General features: G+C 43.1%; 1 protein-coding gene across 1 annotated transcript in view; it reads left to right on the top strand.

Moving 5' to 3' along the window:
• zdhhc17 (zDHHC palmitoyltransferase 17) overlaps positions 1-21,812 on the top strand; it is a 33,499-nt gene that overhangs the window by 8,437 nt on the left and 3,250 nt on the right. Inside the window, exons 2-16 of the mRNA XM_075471905.1 lie at positions 1,756-1,859; positions 2,328-2,450; positions 4,018-4,095; positions 4,892-5,036; positions 5,685-5,749; positions 6,214-6,376; positions 6,553-6,678; positions 8,532-8,674; positions 9,623-9,723; positions 17,498-17,622; positions 18,308-18,370; positions 18,472-18,565; positions 20,077-20,160; positions 20,271-20,428; positions 20,562-20,656. Coding sequence (XP_075328020.1) covers positions 1,756-1,859; positions 2,328-2,450; positions 4,018-4,095; positions 4,892-5,036; positions 5,685-5,749; positions 6,214-6,376; positions 6,553-6,678; positions 8,532-8,674; positions 9,623-9,723; positions 17,498-17,622; positions 18,308-18,370; positions 18,472-18,565; positions 20,077-20,160; positions 20,271-20,428; positions 20,562-20,656 — 1,667 coding nt within the window. The remainder of the gene's footprint in view (positions 1-1,755; positions 1,860-2,327; positions 2,451-4,017; positions 4,096-4,891; positions 5,037-5,684; positions 5,750-6,213; positions 6,377-6,552; positions 6,679-8,531; positions 8,675-9,622; positions 9,724-17,497; positions 17,623-18,307; positions 18,371-18,471; positions 18,566-20,076; positions 20,161-20,270; positions 20,429-20,561; positions 20,657-21,812) is intronic.

Genomic DNA, 21,812 nt, shown 5'->3' with positions numbered 1-21,812 from the left:
ACTCTAAGCCGCCTGACCATAATGACTCCGGAAACCACACTCTCCTGAGATTAACAACAAATTAAAAGCAATGTATGCAATTTTTAACCTTTTTAAATGATGCACACATAAACGACCTAAATTAAACTTATTAGTTAACTTATTAAATGAATTATCTGTCTATAAATACTGTAAATAGCTCCCTTTTTTTTATTACAATTAACGTAAATCATATTTCAACATGTAAACTCAAATAGCTATCCAAATATCAATAAACCCAAATAGGACCCAGGCTCCTACATGCCTTATTGGATTTTCCAGAGCAACTACTTAAAGATGGCACAATTTTGACGGTTATTGCCGTGTAATGCAGTTCCAGTTTCCCTCGCCGCATAATCTACAGTGCCTTTTTCTGCATAGACGTGCATGCGTAGGTTTTCCAACCTGACCGGCAGCTGGAAGTTTTTTGCCATTTCAGCATAACTCCAGCCTTAAAAGTTTCTAAAATCACTTTGGATACGCGGGGAACAAAAAATTAGCCCCTACGTACAGCGTCAGTTGGTGTCCTGTCAGGTTTTGGTCCCTGTAATGATATTAAAACTAACGCCGCACACACACATACACACATACAGGTGTTTCCTCAGCTGTCACCTGAAAGGACAGAATGTGCTGTACATTTGAGGCTTGGCTTACATCTCAGTCAGATGGACAGTTTACACCTAAATTAATTGCTTCAGTGCCTCTATTGATGAGGAGTTTTAAGCTTTTTGGATGAGATCTATCAGTTGATTAGCTAGCAACTGGAAATGATCCTGGAAGTTTTCCCAATGGGAGGTGATAACTCCAGCGTATATGCTGTATAAGCATACTGCTGCTGCCAATGGGCAAGGCTCTAATCCCCTTGTTTTAGTGGGTGTAGGCTGTTTGAAAATACCCACGTGTATATGATAACTTCGACGTAAAAGGCGGAATATCATGAGATTCTGGGCACAGGCACCTCGTTGCATTCCTCTATTTTTATGAGCTTGTACATCTTTTTTTTTCCTTTTTATTATGCAAAATGACTAAATGCTGCGCTTCATTTAAAGTTGAAGGTTGGGGAAAAAGGAAAAGATTTTCCCTGTTATCTGGTGCATTTTCTTTAGTATTATAGATGTGTCAAACACAGGAAAAGGTCAAGGCCCTACAGTCAGTGCATCTCTACGTTCCCTGGACCACAGCTTGAGATTTAATCAACCAAACTTAAGTGAAAACATCTGCAGAGGTTTTTTCTCGAGGCTTCTCAGTTTTCTTCCATTGTACAACTTGTTATGTGTGCCCTCGTTGACCCTGCTGCTGCGGTGCGCAGCATTATGAGTAACAAAGTGGACGACGTCAAGCCCAAACGGTCTCTTAAGGATCGTTAAATAAGCAACTGTTTGTGTGGCGTCTGGAAGTTTCTCCACCAAGAGCTCAGAGCTGACATTATTTAGCGATTGCAATAAACTCACACACCGTGTCACATTTGATGGTTTTGAATTCTCCTCAGTTGAAATCTGAATGTGTTATTCTCTCCTTAAGCCTGCTAAGTCTGCATTAATCTTTTAGGCAACATTTTTGACAAAGGAAAGCTTCTCAGCCTCGACATAATTGAACAATTAAAACAAACTGCGGTTTCATTCTGAAGCTTTTTACCAGCCAACGGCGGGCCTCTATCCGTCCGATAAAGCAGCACAGCCGTGCTAACTTGTCTTCGTCTCTGCGTCTGTTTCTCCTCTCCTCCTTTTTGCCTCTCAGGAAATCAAACCCCAGAGTCACTACAACCACGGCTACAGCGAGAATGTCAGCCGCAAAAACCACGTGGACGACTACAGCACCTGGGACATCGTCAAAGCCACACAGTGAGTGGACCGTGCGTCAGTGTTGCTTCGACTCACATCGTCAACATTTACTGGTTAACAAGAAAGAAAGAAAGTAGCCCGTTTCCTTTGTTTTCATGTTTGTTTTTGAAAGAAGGATGAGCCATGTCGTCAGATTCATTGTATGCTGAAGTTGTCATTCTTTAGGGGTTGGAAATTGATGAGTCAATTGGCGTCGGAAGAGAAGAAGCTCTTAAAGACAGTGAACGTCAGAGCCCTTGTTACCTTTGACATCAGATTTACGTCGTTTTGATTTGAGGTTGGAAACATCCTCTCGGCAAGCTCTTGCCACTGGCGTGCATCTGTTTTTTTCCCCCCTCTAAGTTGTCAGTTTTTGTTTATGTCTTTTGTACATTTGAGTGTTTTTTTTGCCAGCACGTCTTTGTTTTAAGCTGTAAACCCTGTGTTTATTTGTGTTTGTTTTAAATGCTCTTTTACCCTCTGCTGCAGGTACGGAATCTTCGAGCGCTGCAGGGAGTTGGTGGAGGCGGGCTTCGACGTTCGGCAGCCAGACAAAGAAAACGTAACGCTCCTCCACTGGGCCGCCATCAACAATAGGATAGACTTGGTCAAGTGAGTCTGCTGCCATCCTTGTTTGTTTGAAGTTGTAGGTAGAGTCGCTGGAGATCTCTTTGCCATCACCTGTTTGAAGCCGAGTTTTAAGTGTCAGAGTTCCAAGTAACATCCATGTGAGTGCACTCACTTTACCTGTCAGCCATTTTTTACTGTTGAGACCGATCCGTGTACGTTACGTGAATTTGGTAATAGTTAAATTTGTCAGCAGATGTTTTTCAAATTCCCTTTAATCGGTATAAATCACACACCAAAGGGATTCACAAAAGACTTGGGTGGGATTCAATTCCCAGAAAGAAACTTCAGTTAAAATCAAGGCTGTCAAAATGAATGCGTTAATAACAAGTTAACGGAAATTCCTCTTAACGCCACTTATTTGTTTGACGCAAGGTTAACGTGCCCCGTTGGTCCGCTCTGTAGTTTGACAAATCGGGAAGGGGTTTAGCCTAAACTTGTGAATGGCAAGGGAAAAGGAAAAAGAAAAGGGTCTGGAATGCGTCGAGTCTTAGAAATTATCCTGCTAACAAAACACACACGGCTGATTCAAAGGCCAGACCTCGCTTAGTAGTTTGCAACGGAGACACCCGGACAACTCCACCTTTGGCGAGGTTAGACACAGTTACAACTTGTGAATGTCACACGTAGGAAAGAAAGTCTGCTACCATGTTGATAAAAGTATTGAAGAATATCTATTTAAGGTGCATTTAGAACATATTAAAATAGATATCAAAACATATGTTTTGCGATTAATCGCGAGTTAACTGGACAACATGTGGATTAATCGCGATTAATCGATTAATTAACTATTTTAATCGATTGACAGCCCTAGTTAATGTGCATCTGCCAGAAAAATGGAAGGGCAGTTTTCCAGTCTTTTTTCTGCAATTGCTGTTCACACAAGTGCTTTCAGAGTGGGAGAGTTTACGCTGGAGGAGAAATCCAAAAGAGGGGCTGTGGGCAAGTGTCTGTCAAGAGCACAGAGAAGGCAAAAAAAAAAAAAAGTACACTGTGGAAATCGCTGTGTTTTCCTTACAGCGTATCAAAAATAGCAGGTGACCTTTTGTTGTGTCGATACCAGCGCAAAAATGCGCTCAATAGAAAGCAGCAAACGCGCAAGTCAGAATATTCGCTTCTGCGTTCACATTTTCTCGGCTCGGGTTCACGTGTGAAAGCGGGTCATGCGTGTTGATTTCAGTGGCACAAATTGCTTTCTGAACAAATGCAATCAAGCCACAAAATGCAGTTTTGCTGTGAAACTGTAGTCCAAACCACCAAAACCTCTAAGTTTATTTCCAGTTCATTAAGGTAAAATGACGATGGCCTTAATGCTCAGCAGAGAGTTTCTGTGCTGCTCGAGCTGCCGCGGGCCTCTTTGTTTTTTCTTCTTCTTGGTTTGACAGATTGTGCGCCGGGTTATTTGAGACGTAACTTCATTTCCTTATCAGAAGACTAGAAAGCCGTCCATCTGTTGTTGTTTCTACCAGTTGGACAACCCGCAACGTGAATAGATTAACAGGCAGAAGTCAGATTCACGGGTTTCACTTGATTCCTGCTTATGTTTGTTCAGGTACTACATATCAAAGGGAGCCATAGTTGACCAGCTAGGAGGAGACCTCAACTCCACGCCTTTGCACTGGGCCACAAGGTAACACACACGCACATAACTGAAAGAGCTTCTACCTGCTCACAAAAATAAAACGATTCACTATGATCTTCTCCTTAAATTCAGCACCCTTTGTTTTGTATCGACCATTCACTGTAAACTGTTGGGAAGCGACTGTTCACGAGATCCACCAGCCCACATCCAGGCATTAGTCTCTCCTCCTGAATCATTGATAAGTCAACAGACAGCTGCCCCTTCTCCGGTACACAGACACTCAGGAGTCCCGTGTCACACCCAGCTGTCGGTGACCTTTAAGAAGCCCCCTAGCCGCCTCTGTCTGCGAACAGTGCCGTGTGACCAAAGCAAATTAGCGGCACATTTTTTTGCGCCTGTTAAAATCTCTCGGGCAGGGAAACGGAGGCAAAACAAGCCATTTTGTGTTGTTCTTATTAGTGTTTTCGCCAGATCTTTTGTTGCTCTTTGGGGGACGTTTCCGTTGTAGACGGTGTTAGTAATGACACCGCGGTCCAAAATGTAGCATGCAAGTAAGAGCAGCTGCACCATGGAGACGAAATGATGAGGGAGAGAGAGAGAATCTGTCTCTTAAGGTGACATCACTCCGTGTCCATTAAAGCTGTTTAATAGCAGTGGGACCGGTGAGTGTAGCTTTTAGCTCAGCCTGTCCTGTCAACACAAAATGTTTTTTTTTTGTTACTGTAAAACTTCTAAATGACTGGAGGTGTTGGCTCATTTGTTCTCATTTGTCAATAAGATCTTTGGATAAGTCCCTCAATCCGCATCTCTTGTTAATTATTCTGTTGCTTTTCACCCCCCTAAGACAAGGCCATCTATCCATGGTGGTGCAGCTCATGAAATATGGCGCGGACCCGTCTTTGATCGACGGCGAGGGCTGCAGCTGCGTCCATCTCGCCGCCCAGTTCGGCCACACCTCCATCGTGGCCTACCTTATCGCCAAAGGACAGGTAGGAGAAAAAACAAACACCGCAGCTTGTTAGATGCCATTAGAAACTCCCATAAGTCGAGGGACTTTTGTCCTAAAGCTCATCCTTCACTTTGTCACAGTAATGCATGAAAAAGCATCCTGTGCCTGTAATGGTCAGCGTCACAAAGACGTTACAAAGACATTACAAAGTCAAATAAGTTAAATATTTACCATTGTAATATTGATGATGATTCATCTGCCAACTCATTTTCTGTATTTTTCTCACAATAGAATTTTTGATAATAGCAGACAGCTCACTGAGTTAAAAAAAAAAAATCACCAGAAGTGTCTTATTTTACTAATGCAATGTCGTCATCAAAAAAGAAAAGAACTAAAAAAACACAAACTTTGACAGCTGTTTTTAGATTTTGGTTTCATTAGTATGTACAATGACTCGGATATTTTACGTTTTACGAGAAAAAACAGCTTATTAGTGTTGAAAAATAGCACATTAAAGTTGCCTTATTTTGTTTGTGTGACAGGCTGACACGGAGTTGTTCTGTCCCCTGTTTTATGATCTCTGCTTTGTGTTTTGACGACATTTGTCACTGATGCTCTCCATTAGGGGGCGCCCTCTTGCTTTAGTTTCCACCGTGCCTTCAGTTGTCTCCTTCTCCTTCTCTGCCAGGATGTAGATATGATGGATCAGAACGGCATGACTCCTCTGATGTGGGCAGCTTACAGGACACACAGGTATGTGTGCAGTTGCACCCAAAAGGAAACATAAAGTTGCTTTATGAACTGCCTGGATCTATATAGATGCATGCACAAACACCATCTAGTTTAGCCGGTTAAACAAACGGATCAATGCTGAAGCCGGGTTATTCTGAAGGGTTCACACGCTTTTTAGTTGGCTAAATAAATGTGAAATGTTTAGATAGGAGCCTAATGCCAGGGATTTAAAAAAAAAAAAAACACATACGAGTAGGCGTGTGTTTGTACCAACAGTTTTTCTATTTATAAAGTCGTAATATATTAATTCAGAATTAAGGTGAAATTGTGGTATTATAAGCAAAAATAAAGAGGAACGTGGAGAACTCGGCACAATGGTCAAGAACGCTGCAAAAAAATCGTTTTCTGTCCCCTGCAATGTGACAAAGCTGTTTATCAGAAGAGATTCCCTCCAGTTTACTTGACTCCCCCCTCTTGTGCGACAGCGTGGATCCCACCCGGCTGCTCCTCACGTTTAACGTCTCTGTCAACCTGGGCGACAAATACCACAAGAACACGGCGCTGCACTGGGCCGTGCTGGCCGGCAACACCACCGTCATCAGCCTGCTGCTGGACGCCAACGCCAACGTCGATGCACAGAACATCAAGGTAAAGCCTTGTTCACAGCTTGACCAGCGCTCTGTGTGAACTTCTATTTCTTTGTTCTGTTTTGGTAATAGTAGAGGCAGCTCTCTCTCTCCCAAGGCTTCATTAGAACATATTATTCCGCTTCCACTGCTAATGCTCGTGTAAAGTTTTTTACGAAATATTGCAACGTTTCCCAGGGTGAAACACCGCTGGACCTCGCCAAGCAAAGGAAGAACGTCTGGATGATCAATCACTTACAGGAAGCACGGCAGGCCAAAGGCTACGACAGCCCATCCTACCTGAAAAGACTGAAGATGGACAAGGTAGACCAACATGTAGACGCTTAATTTAGCCAAAAGGCCGATTTTGTGTTAATTTAAAGCACAAATGTGATACTACGCACAAAGTCGGAGAGCAGGTAGACAAAAGGTCAAATATGATCCATTCAGCAGAGGCTGTGATTCATAATTCCCGTCAGTATGATCCGGTTTAACTGTTTAAACTTTGCTGAAATTACACCTTTTGTCAGTCACATACGTGCTCAGACCGGCCTACAGACCGAACGTCTCGCTGCGCTGCTGCATTGTCGCAGCATGTCGGGGGGTAGTCGTTACCTCTCAGTCTCGTCAGTTTGCTGCTTCCAGTCAGTCTGACAGGGAGGAGGTTTTAATAATGATCCCCTGCCTCAACCAGACAACTGCCGGAAACCAGAACAAAGCAAAGAGCTAACTTAAAGCCAAAAACAACCCCCCCACGTCTTCTCCCTGAATGCTAATTTTAGCTTTTTAGAATTCAGGACTTTTTTTTAGAAATATGTTACCTCAGTGCTCTTGTTTTAATTCTGCTTCAATGTTTTTTCTTCTTTCCACTCTTCCGCCGTGATGTTATTAGATAATGAAGGTAAATTGAGTTATGAGAGAAAGTAGATGCCAGAACACCCATGTTCTGCATAGAAATGATATTTGGTGTTGTGTCGCTGCTTTTCTAGATGTGACAAGTAGATTGTAGACTTTTAGCTGCATTTCTCTGAGCTCTGAATATTCGGCCGCATTTGAACTTGTGGAAAACATTCTAACCTTACATAGTGCTGGGTTCAGACTGCACAGTATTTGTGTCATGTGATATAATATCAGGGCTACTGTGTCAGATTCGGTCAATGTAAAGTAGTACGCTTTGATTGGTTTAATCCGATCTGGGTAATGTCATTGGGAACCAGTTGCCATGGACAGACTCCTGGAAACAATAAAGATTACCAAAGCTGCTCGTTTGTTGTTCAGGGAAGCTTAAAAAACAGAAGGAATAAAAGTTGGAAGCAGTCCATAAGTCGAGGGAGTTTTGACCTAAAGCTCATCCTTCACTTTGTCTCAGTAATGCACGAAAAAGCATCCTGTGCCTGTAATGATCAATGTCACAAAGACGTTACAAAGACATTACAAAGTCAAATAAATTCAATATTTACCATTGTAATATTAATGAAGATTCATTTGCCAACTCATTTTCTGTATTTTTCTTACAATAGAATTTTTGATAATAGCAGACAGCTCACTGAGTTGGAAATATCGGTACAAATTAAAGCCTTTACGACTTTACTTTCACCAGAAGTGTCTTATTTTACTAATGCAATGTTGTCATCAAAAAAGAAAAGGACTAAAAAACACAAACTTTGACAGCTGTTTTTAGTATTTGGTTTTATTTGTATGTACAATGACTCGGATATTTTACGTTTTTGCACAACTCACAGTCTGCTACTCTTCGTGGTAGACGGGTAAAGAGAAAAAACAGCTCAGCTTGTTGCTGACGAACGCAGAGGAGGAGGTGAAGGCAGAGCTGCGAGCGAAAAAACAAATAAACGCACTTAACCTAAACTCAAAGGTGTAAATCTTTTATCATCTGCCGTTTATTGTGCAACTCAAATTTTTAGTTACAAATTCATATCTTGGATATCTAGGATTCTGAGCAAATTCAGAATGCATTTGACTTAAAACACTCCACATTAAGTGGAGCACTCGCTGCTGTTCTGCTAAACTTCCTGCCCACCCTGTGCCTTCTTTGTGAATTCACCCTTAGCAGCTCCCGTCAGTTCCTCTTCTCTTTCATCGTTGCTTACCTGTTTTCATTTATTTCTGCCCTCATTTGATATCCACACACACTCTTCCCCCCCCCGCTTCCTCCCCAGGAGTTCAGGCAGAAAGTGATGCTGGGAACTCCTTTTGTGGTCATCTGGCTAGTTGGCTTCATCGCTGACCTGGACATCGACTCCTGGCTGATCAAGGGCGTCATGTACGCCGGCGTCTGGGTCGCCGTTCAGTTCCTCTCCAAGTATGTCTCTGCCGTCGAAACGCACAGTTTACACACACGTTTCTACACTGTCTAAGGTACATTTCCAAAACGGGGGAGAAAAAAGATTAAGCCATTGTAAATGGGGACATTGTTTAAATCTTTTTTTCTTTTCTTTTCTTTTCGTTTTTTTTTTTTTTTTTTTTAAACGTGTGTATTTTCTGGGCTTGTGTTTGGTTGAGCTGCAGTTAAATGAATCAAACCCAGAAGGGGGAATCCCCCCCCCCCCCCCCCCCCTCATTTTTATTGTTTAAAAAAAAAAAAAAACAAGAAAACTTTATTTAGATAATTAAATGAGTACGGAAAGGAAACAAACCAACTCAAAAATCGAATTTGCAAATCAGAGATTTTATTTTTAGGCTGGCACTGCTTCCTCGTGTGTGTGATAACGAGCATTCCACAACATGGAGTGACAAACACTCTTTCTTCCTCGGTCTCCTGCACACACACACACACACACACACACACACACACATTCTCCGCCGGCTGCTTAAACCCCATCACCCCAGCCATCTGGTCCTGCAGGTAGAGTTTGTTGTGCCTCTCAGCACCGTTACCTCTGTAACTGCAATAACACTCATTACCCACTGTGTTTGCTTCACATTTACTGACATTCTTGGAATGCTTTCTTGCTTGGAAAAAAAAACAAAAAAACAATCGTGAATAAGAGCGCTGATGAGTCCGGCTGCGGTGTGTCATCGGGTAGTGGTTTGGTTTGTTTTTGCTGCTGTCTGGCTGCAGGATTCAGATCAAAGCCCCTGTCTGCGTCAGTCCATATGTTGCGCCGGTGGCACCGACATTACACGTGCATCACGAATGCTACGATGTATTTAACACATAAGTTGCGGATCAAATTTTGGCAGGAGTTGTAGTGAGGAGTTAACCATTTTAGAGCTCTCACTGACTTTCATCTCCTATCTCTCTCTGCAGGGCTTTTTTCGACCACTCCATGCACAGCGCTCTCCCACTGGGAATCTACCTGGCAACCAAGTTATGGATGTACATCACCTGGTTCTTCTGGTTCTGGAATGATATCCTTTTCATTACATTGAGAATTCCCATTAAAAGCAAGACCGTGGCAGCGTCTGAGCAGTAAGTAAACAGAGCTCCATCTGCGTCTACACAGCATGGGATCACACACTCACTGGAGTTGTAGGTTTGTGGGATACGGCCCACGTGCTCCTTGAAGCATTCGATCCACTGAATCCACACCGACACGCATGCACAAATTTGCTGTACAACAGCAAATTTGCTGTTTGAAGTAGCGCAACAGGGTAGGAATCGGCTGAATTTCTACGGTTTCATCATAATGACACTGGGGGCATAATCTGTCTCTAAAAGACTGCATTCTGAAACTCACATCATAGAAGGGTGGTGGATTTGTGTGCGTTAAGACACGGTGCCACAAGGCAATAAAGGCTCCTCTTGATGTGCAAAATTTGCCTCCACATCTGTGCAAAAGCCAAAAATGAATTTTTACGGTGCCTTTCTGCCAGACTTTCACAAGTCCTCACTCAGAGACATTGTCATTCAGAGCAGTATGGTTACATTATGTAGTATTTCTCTCATTTTCAGCTCTTACTTTAATCAGCGTTTTAAAGAGTCAGACATGTGACATTAGCCGCTTTTGGACTGTAGGAACCATTGGCAGTTCTAATAACCTTTTAATCCGCGGGGCCGTTTTCTCCCGTGTTCGGACATACAGGAACTCGGGGCTTTCTCCCTCAGTTCCTATAACTATTTAGCTCCTTCTCCGAGGTTGGGTCTTTTCATGGTTCTATAGAATGATCTGACAGAGGTGTGTGGTGGTCGGTAGCTACGCCCCATGTCATGCTATCACGGCTGAAATGTTTCCTCATACACGGACACAACCGGCGGGTGTTTAATAAGTTAAACTTACACTGGTCTCATTTGTCTGCAGCGCTCTGCTCTCCTTCCTTCATGAAATGAAAAAGTATCTCCTGACTCTCTCTGTGAGCTTTTCCAGCCTCGATATTAGACGCCTGATGTGATTGTCCATTATTAATATCATCATCATGCAGACCATGAACACAGTGGCCTCCCCGCTCTCCATATTAGCTTCTTTGTGGTGTTTTTTCTTCTCTCCTTACTTTTACCGGGTTTTGTTTTGTTGTTGAATGTGGCGCTAAACGGCTAACGTAACACGTCACTGACGCAGACGGCTGCGCGCGGAGCATCAGTCCCGACTCATGTGCGAATGCAGACTGAAACAGTTCCGCTGGGGAAGGACAGTTATCAGAACGAAATTCGCGTAGGACAGTTCTGATAACTGCGTTCTTAGAACGGCTCTGTCCGAAAGCGGCTTATTGGTTACGACCACTGAGCAGCAAAAAGACAGCCGACTCAGCGACTGCTGACTGTTTGACCATCTGGAAAACGAAAGAAAAGCGACAAAACGTTTAAAGTTCTTCACATTTAGTTTCTTGTTATTGATATTTTGATGGGCAGCTCACTAACACTCCTTAATTGATCATTGAAAAAACTAGGGCTGGACGAGTTAATTCGTTATTATCGCGTTAACTCGTTGATTATTCAATGCCGTTAACTATTTTATCACGCATTAACGCAGGTTTTTTTTAAATAATTTTTTGGGGCTTTTGTGCCTTTTAATGGATAGGAAAGTTCAGAGAGACAGGAAACAGGGGGCAGAGAGAGGGGGAACGACATGCAGCACAGGGCCGTCTGATGCGGGACTCGAATTGGGGCCAGCTGCAGCGAGGACTATAGCCTCCTGTACATGGGGCGCCTGCTCAACCCACTACACCACGGACCACCCCTGTTTTATTATTAATTTCATTATTGGACAAGTCTGTTGCTCACAGGCTTTTATTTTGTAAAAGTCTGTTGCGGAAAAGAAAGTAATTGGCGGATTCACCAAACATGGAGAAGGGTACGGAACGTTTACTCGGCCATTTTCATTTTAAAGTTCTTGTAGACGGCGGAGTCGACAGAACCAAAGTCATCTGTAAACACTGCCAAGTTGAATCGTCCTCTCACCGTAGTAGTTCCAGTCTAAAATATCACTTAAAGGCAAAACACACAACTGATAGCAGCAAGTCATTCAAGGAAACAGACAGTGGAGCGAGGCTTCTACATAAAAACTACATAAAGATGCTGATGTTAAAAGTGTGTTTGCACAACAAATGTTATGGCACTTTCATTCATATGGCAGCACATTTAGAATAAAACTAAATGCTAAAGGCTATACGCTACTTTTGAATTCATTTTTGGATTTTGCGTACAAATGCGATTAATCAGGGAAATCATGTGATTAATTAGATTAAAAATTTTAATTGTTGCCCAGCCCTAAAAAAAAAAAACAGGTCGAAACTCTGACTGCGTTTTATAAAAACTGCACGACAATGTTCCGTGCGCAACTGAAATGACGACTGGGGTCTTCGTAATCTGAACTCCGCCAACACGTGAAGGTATAAGGCATTCTTCGGGCTTTGCTTAGTGTTGAAATCAGGTACATGTTGATGCCAGGGAACCTGATTTTTGCATTTCTTAATCTCAGGAGTTGACTGCAGAGCACAAGAAAAGTCCGATCTTGTACACTGGGACGACCTCTTAGCCAAGGTCTAAAAACACCCCCACACACACTTGATCAAGGGAACCGCTTCACTAAAAAGACGGAGACATCGAACGGAGACATTGAACCAGGGTGGGGGTTGACATTGAGTAAAAGCTGCTTCTTTTCAGACTTTTCACACACTGTTTTGCCAAATACTTTGTAGAGAGTTATAAGCCGATTGTAGAACTGTTGCATTGATTTAGTCAGACGTACCCAGAACACGCTGCTTCCTGTTGACAAGCTAGTTAGCAACAGGTCAGCAGCACTCAGCGAAGAATGGACGAGGAGAAGCTGATCTGCACTGTGGAACAACAGCACCCTATGATTTATGACCCCAAACAGATGTCGGAAATCTAAAAAAAGAGCCCCAGAAGTTAGTTTACGTCCCTCGATGATTTGATTGGTTTGGATTCTGAACCAATGGAATCGCTCGCGACAAAATCGGCATATCAGGACACCCTCGCGCGACATTTTGTCGTCGTTTCGCGTCAGTTTTGCTCCCTCGCTGTATGTGAGGGCGGGGCGTCAGAGTGACAGATGGACTCCTCTGGTCACCTACCATAGTCATATTTGCCCACAGTTGCCTCTTTTGATTTGGTTTAAAAAATTTTATCAAATCCTGTCTGTCACATTCTCACTGAGATAGCCTCTTTTTTTTTCTTCTTCTTCTTTTTTCTTTTTTTGACAGAAAGGGACCAGAGATAACAAGCAGAAGTGTTGCTTGGTGACACTTTCAGCAGGGGAAAGATGGGGTTTTTAACAAATGGTTTGTGAGTCGGCATTGCATCTAAATGTTTATGGATCCTGTTACGGGGGTTTTAAGAATGTGAGCAGGGAATTTAGTGGTGTACTAACTGCTGGGTGAAAGTCAACAGAGCAACTCCAGAGAATTCCCGTTAGACTCTTGTTTTATTTATTTGCTTATTTATTTGTTTGTTTTTGCTTTTCTTCTTGCTCACGGAAGGCTCGCCTTTCCGTTCAGACGCCGATAATTGCAGGAGGTGAGCGCGGCGCTCTCATTTGTGCGAAGCGGTTCATTTTCTGCCTCGTTGCCCCGGTGATGTGAAGGCAGCGCCCGGTGCCTTTTGATTTTGAGCATAATGGAAAAGAAAACGCCGCTCTAAAGATCTTTTCTGACAGCTGAAAGTGCTGCTGATGGTCGTGGCTTGTTTTTCATAGCTGTATAATGCGTCTAGATCACATAAAGATTAAACAGAGGGGCAGTTTGTCACAGTGACAGATGCTCTTGAACCAACAAGTTGGCACATTCGCATTCATCTTCAAAGGTGGGGTAACATTACATCCTGATAATTGTACAGATCGTGAATTCCTTTTGACTTCAGATGAATATTTTCATGTTCTTTCAGGCCTCCGTTTGGGCCTTCGACTATGAATGTTGACATTAAGCTTTTTTTTTTTTTAATCCACCATCAATTTCTTTTCAGTGATGTTTTTATTTTTTTATTGTGATGCCTTCAAAGGTGAAGGGCATGCTGAGTCATGCAGTGTGCTTTGTTTCCCTGTTCTCCTGCAGAGCTGCAGGCCTTTCAGATGTAAACTGTTTCCACAGCTCAGCGTTTATAATCTGATATATTTAGGCAAATAAAAGTGATACATATATCCAAAGCACAGGAGGCTTTTTGTTCTCGTGTTAACTCGGGAGTTAATGATGAATTTAACATTCTCACATAAGCGGCGCAGCAACGCCAGCAGCTGCAACCAGTTATCCCACAAGCACCACTTTGCTTATTTTTACCCACAAGAAAAGATGCGACGGCCCCCGCAGTGAGGAGCGACTGAGTTTGTTAGTTTGAGTCAGAGTCGAGAACAGGGATACTCATTGCGCTGCTCCTCAAGCTTTAAAGGGGAACTCCGGGGCATTTGAAGCGCATTTCCATTGCTAGAGGTTGTCAAATACTGATAGTAGAACACAGAGAGGTGCAAATCTGCGCTCCCTGTGTGGAAACATTACAACAATATTACTGGGCATGTATTGTTGTAATGTTTTAAATACTTGAACGCAGTTTTTCTAGAGAAGATAATTGTTATGTATATGTGATTATCGTCCATTGACTCTTTTGGGCTTTCACATGCGCAAGCGTACAACTAACCGGTGAGTTACATGCTGTTTATAAAGTTGTTTTGTAACGTCCCCATGCCAGTAATGTGAGAACCATGCATATGGTTTTGATGGTAAGGCTTGTGACTTTATTGTCGGATGGGTTATAAAGTGGTGTGACGTTTCTGCAGTGTGCAAATTGTTGTTTTACGTGGAAGGGTTAGCGCTTGCCCCTAGCCACCACGTATTAGCCTCGCATGACAGGCTGCGCAAACAGCGCTATCTCCACACAGGGAGCGCAGATTTGCACCTGTCTGTGTCCTACTTGCAGTATTTGACAACCTCTAGCAATGGAAACACGCTTCAAATGCCCCGGAGTTCCCCTTTAATTGGTGGCTCGCACTCGCATAGTAGCTTATAACAATACGGTAACAATACATTTTTTCAAATAACATACAGCGAATACTGCACAGTATTAAGTATTTTTATTAAGTTTGCGTTTTTGTAGTATTAAGTATTTTTATTAAGTACTAAATAAGGCTTAATGGTGTTTCCTAAAGGGGGGCACTGTTAAACCTGGCACCGCAGCCCGCTTAAACCACCGTCACACTTGACCGCAGAGCACGCTAGCTCCTTTAAGGCTCTAGCATCGTTGCCGCGTCGGCTTGCGCGAGCAGTGTTGATGACGTCACAATTTCGTGCCCGCAATATATAGTGGCGCAAGTCGATGCGCCAGTAGTTGCAATTTTCTCCGTCACAGAGGTGGCGCTGCAACGTTAAGGTTACCGCTATTCTACAACCACGAAAGTGGAGAAGAAAACAATGCCGCTGTCAAGAGCAGGAATACTGTCATTAATGATACTGCTGCAGTATTTGGATCATTTTAATTTTTTAATTCAGTTAAAAGAGGTGAAGGTCTGAAGCCCCCGGCTTCACCTATTGGAGTCTCTGGCCTCTTCTTTGCCTTCAGGTATCTGTCCCGTAGCTTCTTCCACACATTCTTACAGAACTCTCCCTCTTTCTCCAAAGTTCTGACAATCTCTGTGCACCAGTTTTGGGAGTTTACGTGCTCCCTGTGCTGTTTCACTGCAGTGTCGTACAGCTGCCTGTACAAACGCACCTCCTGACTAAGCCTGGTCTCAACTCTCTATTCAGCTTTAAAACTACACAGGCAGGCAGCGAAAAAGAGGGGATTATTTTGTTTTCCATCCGTAGCACTAGCATGCCTTTAATAATGATTAATACTGCAGCAATATGATTTCCCCCTGTGGGAATTGATAAAGTATTATCTGGCCTTTGGTCCCCCATTCAGACCGTTGCAGACTCTGGGGCTACAAAAACTCCACAAATATGCTGCCTGAAGCCTGTGGCCTCCTCTCCTTTGTCTCCACCAGACTGTTGCGTGAGGAGAGACATCAGTTTACACTTTCCGACCCTTCAGAACCTACTTCCATAAACTTTTGGGTTGGTCGACACCCTCAACTTACGCAAATCTGCAGTTCTGATGAACCTAAGGTTAATATGAACCTTATATTTATGTAAAGGGACAGTGAAAATATCGTTTTACAGACCTTAAATCTAAAATATTCAAGCGTTACAGTTTCTGTCAGGTGTCCGCTTCCGGATGTCAACCCCAGAGGTTCATCACACATTAAGCGTCGCGTTTCCCACAGTCAGGACCTGCCGAGTGTCACTCGTGCGGTTTCCTCTGGGATTCAGCTGACTCATGAACACCTGCGAGGCAGGCCGTGCTGCTTATCGGTTCCAGTTCCTCAGTGGAGCAGTCCACAGCTGCCGCAGCTTTTCTCTCTGTGCTTATACGCAGGAAGCCCACGGCTCGTTTGTTATTTCACCTTGTAATAAAAGCAGCGTCTGCCTGCTATGATGAAATACCCTCACACACATATTTACACAAGGGCCCTTTGGGTGCAGGGATTAACCCAGCAGTGTTTATTTATTTCATTTACTTTCGGTGGCTTCAGCCTTTTTTAATAAGAATTGACTTATTTCCCAGTCAGATCAGGAGCCTGTTTATTGTTCGGGAATGTATGATTTTGATGATGGCAAGCAGCTTTGGAGAGAAAGTCTGACTCAGTCTGACGTCACTGTTGTAAAAGTACAGAAGAGGGTTTTGTAGCTACTCGTTCCAAACGGTCACACGAGCAATCGCACACACATTTGCTTGTTAATCACAGTTTACTGCTGGCCACTTCGGGGGAAAGTAGATTCTCGCTTCGGTCACTCCCGGTTTTCATCGGGGGAATATATCCGTAGATGGAAACTGCTTTCTAATAAGTGAGATTATATGGATTGTGTCGCTTTAAACCGCAAGGAAATTAATAACCAAAGCCAGACGTGAACCTGGGGAGAAAAGCTTGGAGATGCAGCAAACAGTGTATGGTAGATTTTTGCAAATATTCGAAGCATAATGGACATATATGAGCAAGTTTTGAATATGTTTAAGGTTATTTGAATGCAGGTTTATATTCGTTTAACTTCTGACGGATGCAGAGAAGCGCTTTGTGAAATCAGACCAACGCCACACTTTAGCAACTGAGCTAATAATCTACAGATGTGGAGAGTACGGCTGAAATGCAGGCTGGATGAAGGTGTTCATTTGGAGGCTAATGTTGACTGAACGGTTTCACGGACTCGTTGCAGTTTGTCTCAAAGGATCACATGAAAAATATCTGACTTTAGCTGCTGAGACATCCTAGTTTTTCAGGAGCTTTTTTTTTTTTACCCCGGTAGCATTCAGATGTTAAAGCCATTCAGTTAATTTGATGAGTCAAAACCATGTTTTTATTTCATTTTTTTCCTGCAGCTGATGTTAGGGACTGTTATTTTTATGGATAATGTTTGGTCAACCTTTCCAAGTTGATTATTTTTTTTAATTCTTTCCATTGATGCCTCTTGACAGCTCACATGTTCGGGCCCACATTTCCTGTAAAGCAGTCAGGTGCAGCAGTGTGTTGAGCTCTGCAAACCCTCTCTGTTGACTCATTTTGGTGACTTTAATCTTTTTTTTGTTTTTTGTGAGCAAGTCAGTGTCTGGGCACAGTCAGCCACAGCAGATCACTTGCCAGAAACTCGACCCAACATGTTGGTTCCCAGTTCTTTGTTGTTTTCTTTTCCCTTGACCTCTCTGCACATCTCCCGTTCGCCACGGTCCACGTTCCCTTCCTGATTAACAGCCTGGCTCTGTTCTACAACTTCGGCAAATCCTGGAAGTCCGATCCGGGGATCATCAAAGCGTCAGAGGAGCAGAAGAAAAAGGTAACACTCTCCCTCAACTTGAATCTCATCGGCATACTTCACTAGGGATGACTGTACACTTCACTTCTCCTCCAAACACTTGTGCTTTTTCTTTTAGAACTATTGTATTGAGGTGTTGCATGCAGTCTCACTTAACATTTCTGATTCTGCTCAGAGTCCTCTTGTCTCTCATCATCCCACTAATGAAGGACAAGAGGAGCTCTCCCTCTTACCAGGCCCCTATTCTTCATTGTGTGATTCATGAAAGTAAAATAATTTCCTCATTGTGCGCTGGTCAGCCACGGATCAGAGACCACAGAACCCTCCCCTCTCCAGAGAGTCCACTTCCACCCGTTGTTGTGCTGCGATGAGCCTTCGGGCTCCGGAGATGTAGAGTTAAAAAAAAAAAAAAAAAAAAAAGTGGCTGATGAAAACCCAGAAGAAGAACTGTGTTATTATGCTGGTACAGATTAGACAAAAGGCCTTGAAGCCGAGACGGGAATTCAAATACTTAGATACATAAACGATCAGAACTATGAATTCATAGTAGCGTTTGTCCCGGTCCACAGTGAATGAGCAGAGCTTCCAGTTGAATGATTCAGCCGAAAATTCAATTCCAGCCTTTGTTGCAGTGTAAAACGAACGACTGTACAATGAACGTTTCGGTTCGCAACCTCTGTGTCTGTTTCTGTTCCCCCTTCGTCAGACAATTGTGGAGCTGGCCGAGACGGGCAGCCTGGACCTGAGCATATTCTGCAGCACCTGCTTGGTAAACCCCCTTTTTTTTTTATTTCCAAACTGCCTTTTGAATTCGCACGGCAAATAAAAGCAATAAAAGGATCCTCTCTAAGACTCGTCTTTTCTTCATAGATACGGAAGCCCATCAGGTCCAAACACTGTGCCGTGTGCAACCGCTGCATCGCCAAGTTTGACCACCACTGTCCCTGGGTGGGGAACTGCGTGGGTAGGTCATCGCCGCACATCTGCAAGGACGATTAAACGACACGTTCGTTTGTCAGAGGCATGATTTTTATTCTCATGAATGAGTTTTCAAGGATGCGTTCAGAGCTCAAACGCATAAGAAAACCTTAATGTTTATTTCATGAAAGCAAACATCCTGGAAAATGCAAACCGGTCAAGTAAAGAGCACAAATGACACCAGAAGCCCGACCTAGTGGAGAATGGCGTCGTGCAGGAAACGGAGGGGGGAAAACAAAGCAAACGTGAGGATTGTTGTCTGTGAAGCAGACTGGAGACAGTGGGGGAAGGACGGAGCACAGGGGGTTTGTAACCATGGCCTTTTAAAGCCGTGTGGTCAGGAAGAAGCTTTAAAAGTGAGGAAGCTGTCTGAACAAACAGCTGAGGGACAGCTGCGGGCTCCGGAAAATCTGCTAAAAACCTTCACGAAAACTTCGCTTATTTGGATATTGGCGGTGCGTGACACCTTTTAGACTATACAGCCATGGAAGGGGTCGTTTTGTAGCATGTATGTGTTTATTTAAAAGTGCAGACTGGTCTAAAATTCAACCACAGGACACTTAAAAGTAACTGACTCTCCCGTCTTCAGTTGTCTACTCATTTTCACACTTTTGCACGACTTTGTATATTAAATAGCAACTCCACTGCACATTGCAAGCGCTTTTCCAAACTAATTTTATTTATAAAGCACTTTACAACAACTTCAGTTGACCAAAGTGCTGTACAGAAAAATAAAAAACAAAAAAAATAAAAGAATAAAATACAAGAATAAATTAAAAGACATACAACAGCTATAGAATTTAAAATAATAGTAATAATACTAAAATAAATAAAAAAATAATAATTATACATTCAACATCTCACATCGTGTCAAAAGCCAAGGCTTTTAGCCACGTTAGCGGTGCGACACTCTGGATAATAGCTTCATCTGTCTGTCTATCTGCCTTTTCCTTAAAAAAAAAAAAAAATGCGTTGTCGTCTATGAAGTGGTACACAAATCCACCCCCTCGTTCTGGATCGAAAGTGCTGGTTTATATGTTGAGATAAACGCGGTCGTTTGGTTAGCGTTTAGATTAACCTCATTTAGGACTCATACAGAGCATCTCCGTGTTCATGCGATTTGTACTCGGACTCGTTTTCACACACTCAAATTTCCAGAGTTTCTCCATGAACCCTCGTAGCACGTCACAACCGTATGTAACACATACAGCACAAACGGCAAACCCGTTAAAAAGACGCCTTCGTTTTAATGCTGTTCGACAGTTCGTAGTGGTGCCGGTAGAGAAAGCCAACTAGAATTCGGGTTTCTTAGTCGACATTTCGGGTAAAGTTTCCGGAACTGGTACTGTGACAGAACATTAGCTCAGATAAGACTGTATTTAGTGTTACTTCCTAAATGTAAAACAGCAAAGTGAACAAGCTGATCACCAGTGTGTTGATTGCTGTATTATTGGCTAAATAAAACCAAGCATCTGGTTGTCTGTTTCCCATCTGCAGGAAGTGGGAATCACCGATACTTCATGGGCTACCTGTTCTTCCTGCTCTGCATGATCTGCTGGATGATGTACGGCTGCATCTCCTGTAAGTGGAAACAACCACCCTCCCGTTTCCTCCCCATTTCACATCGCTTCTCTTATTCCTCTGCTTCCCCTGCTTGATTTTTTTTTTTTCTTCTTTTTTTTGTCCTCCAGATTGGAGGATCCACTGTGCCACCAATTATGCCAAGGACGGTTTCTGGCTCTATCTGACCCAGATCGCCTCCTGCTCGCCGTGGATGTTCTGGATGTTCCTCAACAGCGTCTTCCACTTCATGTGGGTTGCCGTGCTCATCATGTGTCAGCTCTACCAGGTGCGGCTTCCCTTGAGACACACACACACACACACACACACACACACACACACACACACACACACAGATTCGGTGTGAATCTGTGTATTCCTCTGAATGTGGCCTGACCTGTTTTTCACTGATCGGTCTGTAGATTGCTGCTCTGGGAATCACCACCAACGAGAGGATGAACGCTCGGCGATACAAGCACTTTAAAGTCACGGCCACGTCCATCGAGAGCCCCTTCAAGTGAGTTACCCTTCGTCCTTCTGCTGTAGTAACAATGGGCCTCATGCAAGAACATTTTCGTATTTTTATTCTAAATTTCGCCACGTCAGACTCAACAAGCGCTCTTAACTCCGGAAAAAGTGTGTAAACAACCTGCGTAAACGATAAAGGCCACCCGTGCGTATTTAAGTGCGCGAGGATAGTAGATTTGCATACTCCCCGTCCAAAGTTATACCATATTAGGAGCTGTGCTTCCTCGCTCCTGTGCCAGGAAGTGTGTTGAGTGTTGAGTCATGAGAATGGCATCAAGGCGCAAAAAGAACAACTTTAGGGGCTCTGAGATTGAAGTTCTGCTTTCAGAGATCCAGAAAGGAAAATCTGTCATTTTTAGCAGTGTCAGCAGTGGAATTACAGGACCTGCTAAAGCGAAGAAATGGGAAGCAATTAGGAGTGCTGTTCCGTTTCACCTGCAGTTCGTAATGTCACCGAAATAAAAAATAAATGGTTTGATATGAAATTAAATGCTGTATCCAGACATCCCCACCTGGCCTTCAGTTCAGTTCAGAGTTGTGGCTGTAGCAAGCTGCATATTTACAGCAGCACAGTCCTTGGCAGTCTTAATCGCGATGTCAGCCATTCGTCTGTCTCCACAAAGATATCTACACCGTCTCGGAACATACGCTCTCTTCCAAGAGCCTGACGCGCTAAAGCATCCAAAAGTAGAAAGTCAGCTGTTGGTTACGCTTCACATTGACCTTGTTATATACAGAGTCAAATTAACCTTCAATTAGTGCATAATTTAAGTTAAACAGAATAAGGTCAGCATAATTATGGGGTATAATGTATATATTTATTTATGTTTGCTTCAAAGTAATTAAATATACAATCCATTAGTCAAGCAAACTTGATTGGAATAACAGCGGACTATTTTAAGAAACTCCTACGACAGCTCTGGATCACTCGTAAATTCTGTTCGTACCTGAAAGAAAACGTAAAATACGAAAAGATTGGTGAATGCGCAAATTCTCTTAAATCCCTCGTACGCACGATTTAAGAACAAATCTGTGCGTACGAACGATAGTTGCATGAGGCCCAATGTCTTGGCTGCTTTGGCCAAAAAATCTGAAGAAAAAACACCCGTAGCCCTCGGCGCTTTTTAACTTCCAGGTGGATGCAG

The sequence above is a fragment of the Odontesthes bonariensis genome, chromosome 8, assembly GCF_027942865.1.
Source record: "Odontesthes bonariensis isolate fOdoBon6 chromosome 8, fOdoBon6.hap1, whole genome shotgun sequence".
NCBI classification, from domain to species: domain Eukaryota; kingdom Metazoa; phylum Chordata; class Actinopteri; order Atheriniformes; family Atherinopsidae; genus Odontesthes; species Odontesthes bonariensis.
Note: the sequence above shows the minus strand (reverse complement) of the source record. Positions and strands in the feature narration are given on the sequence as shown.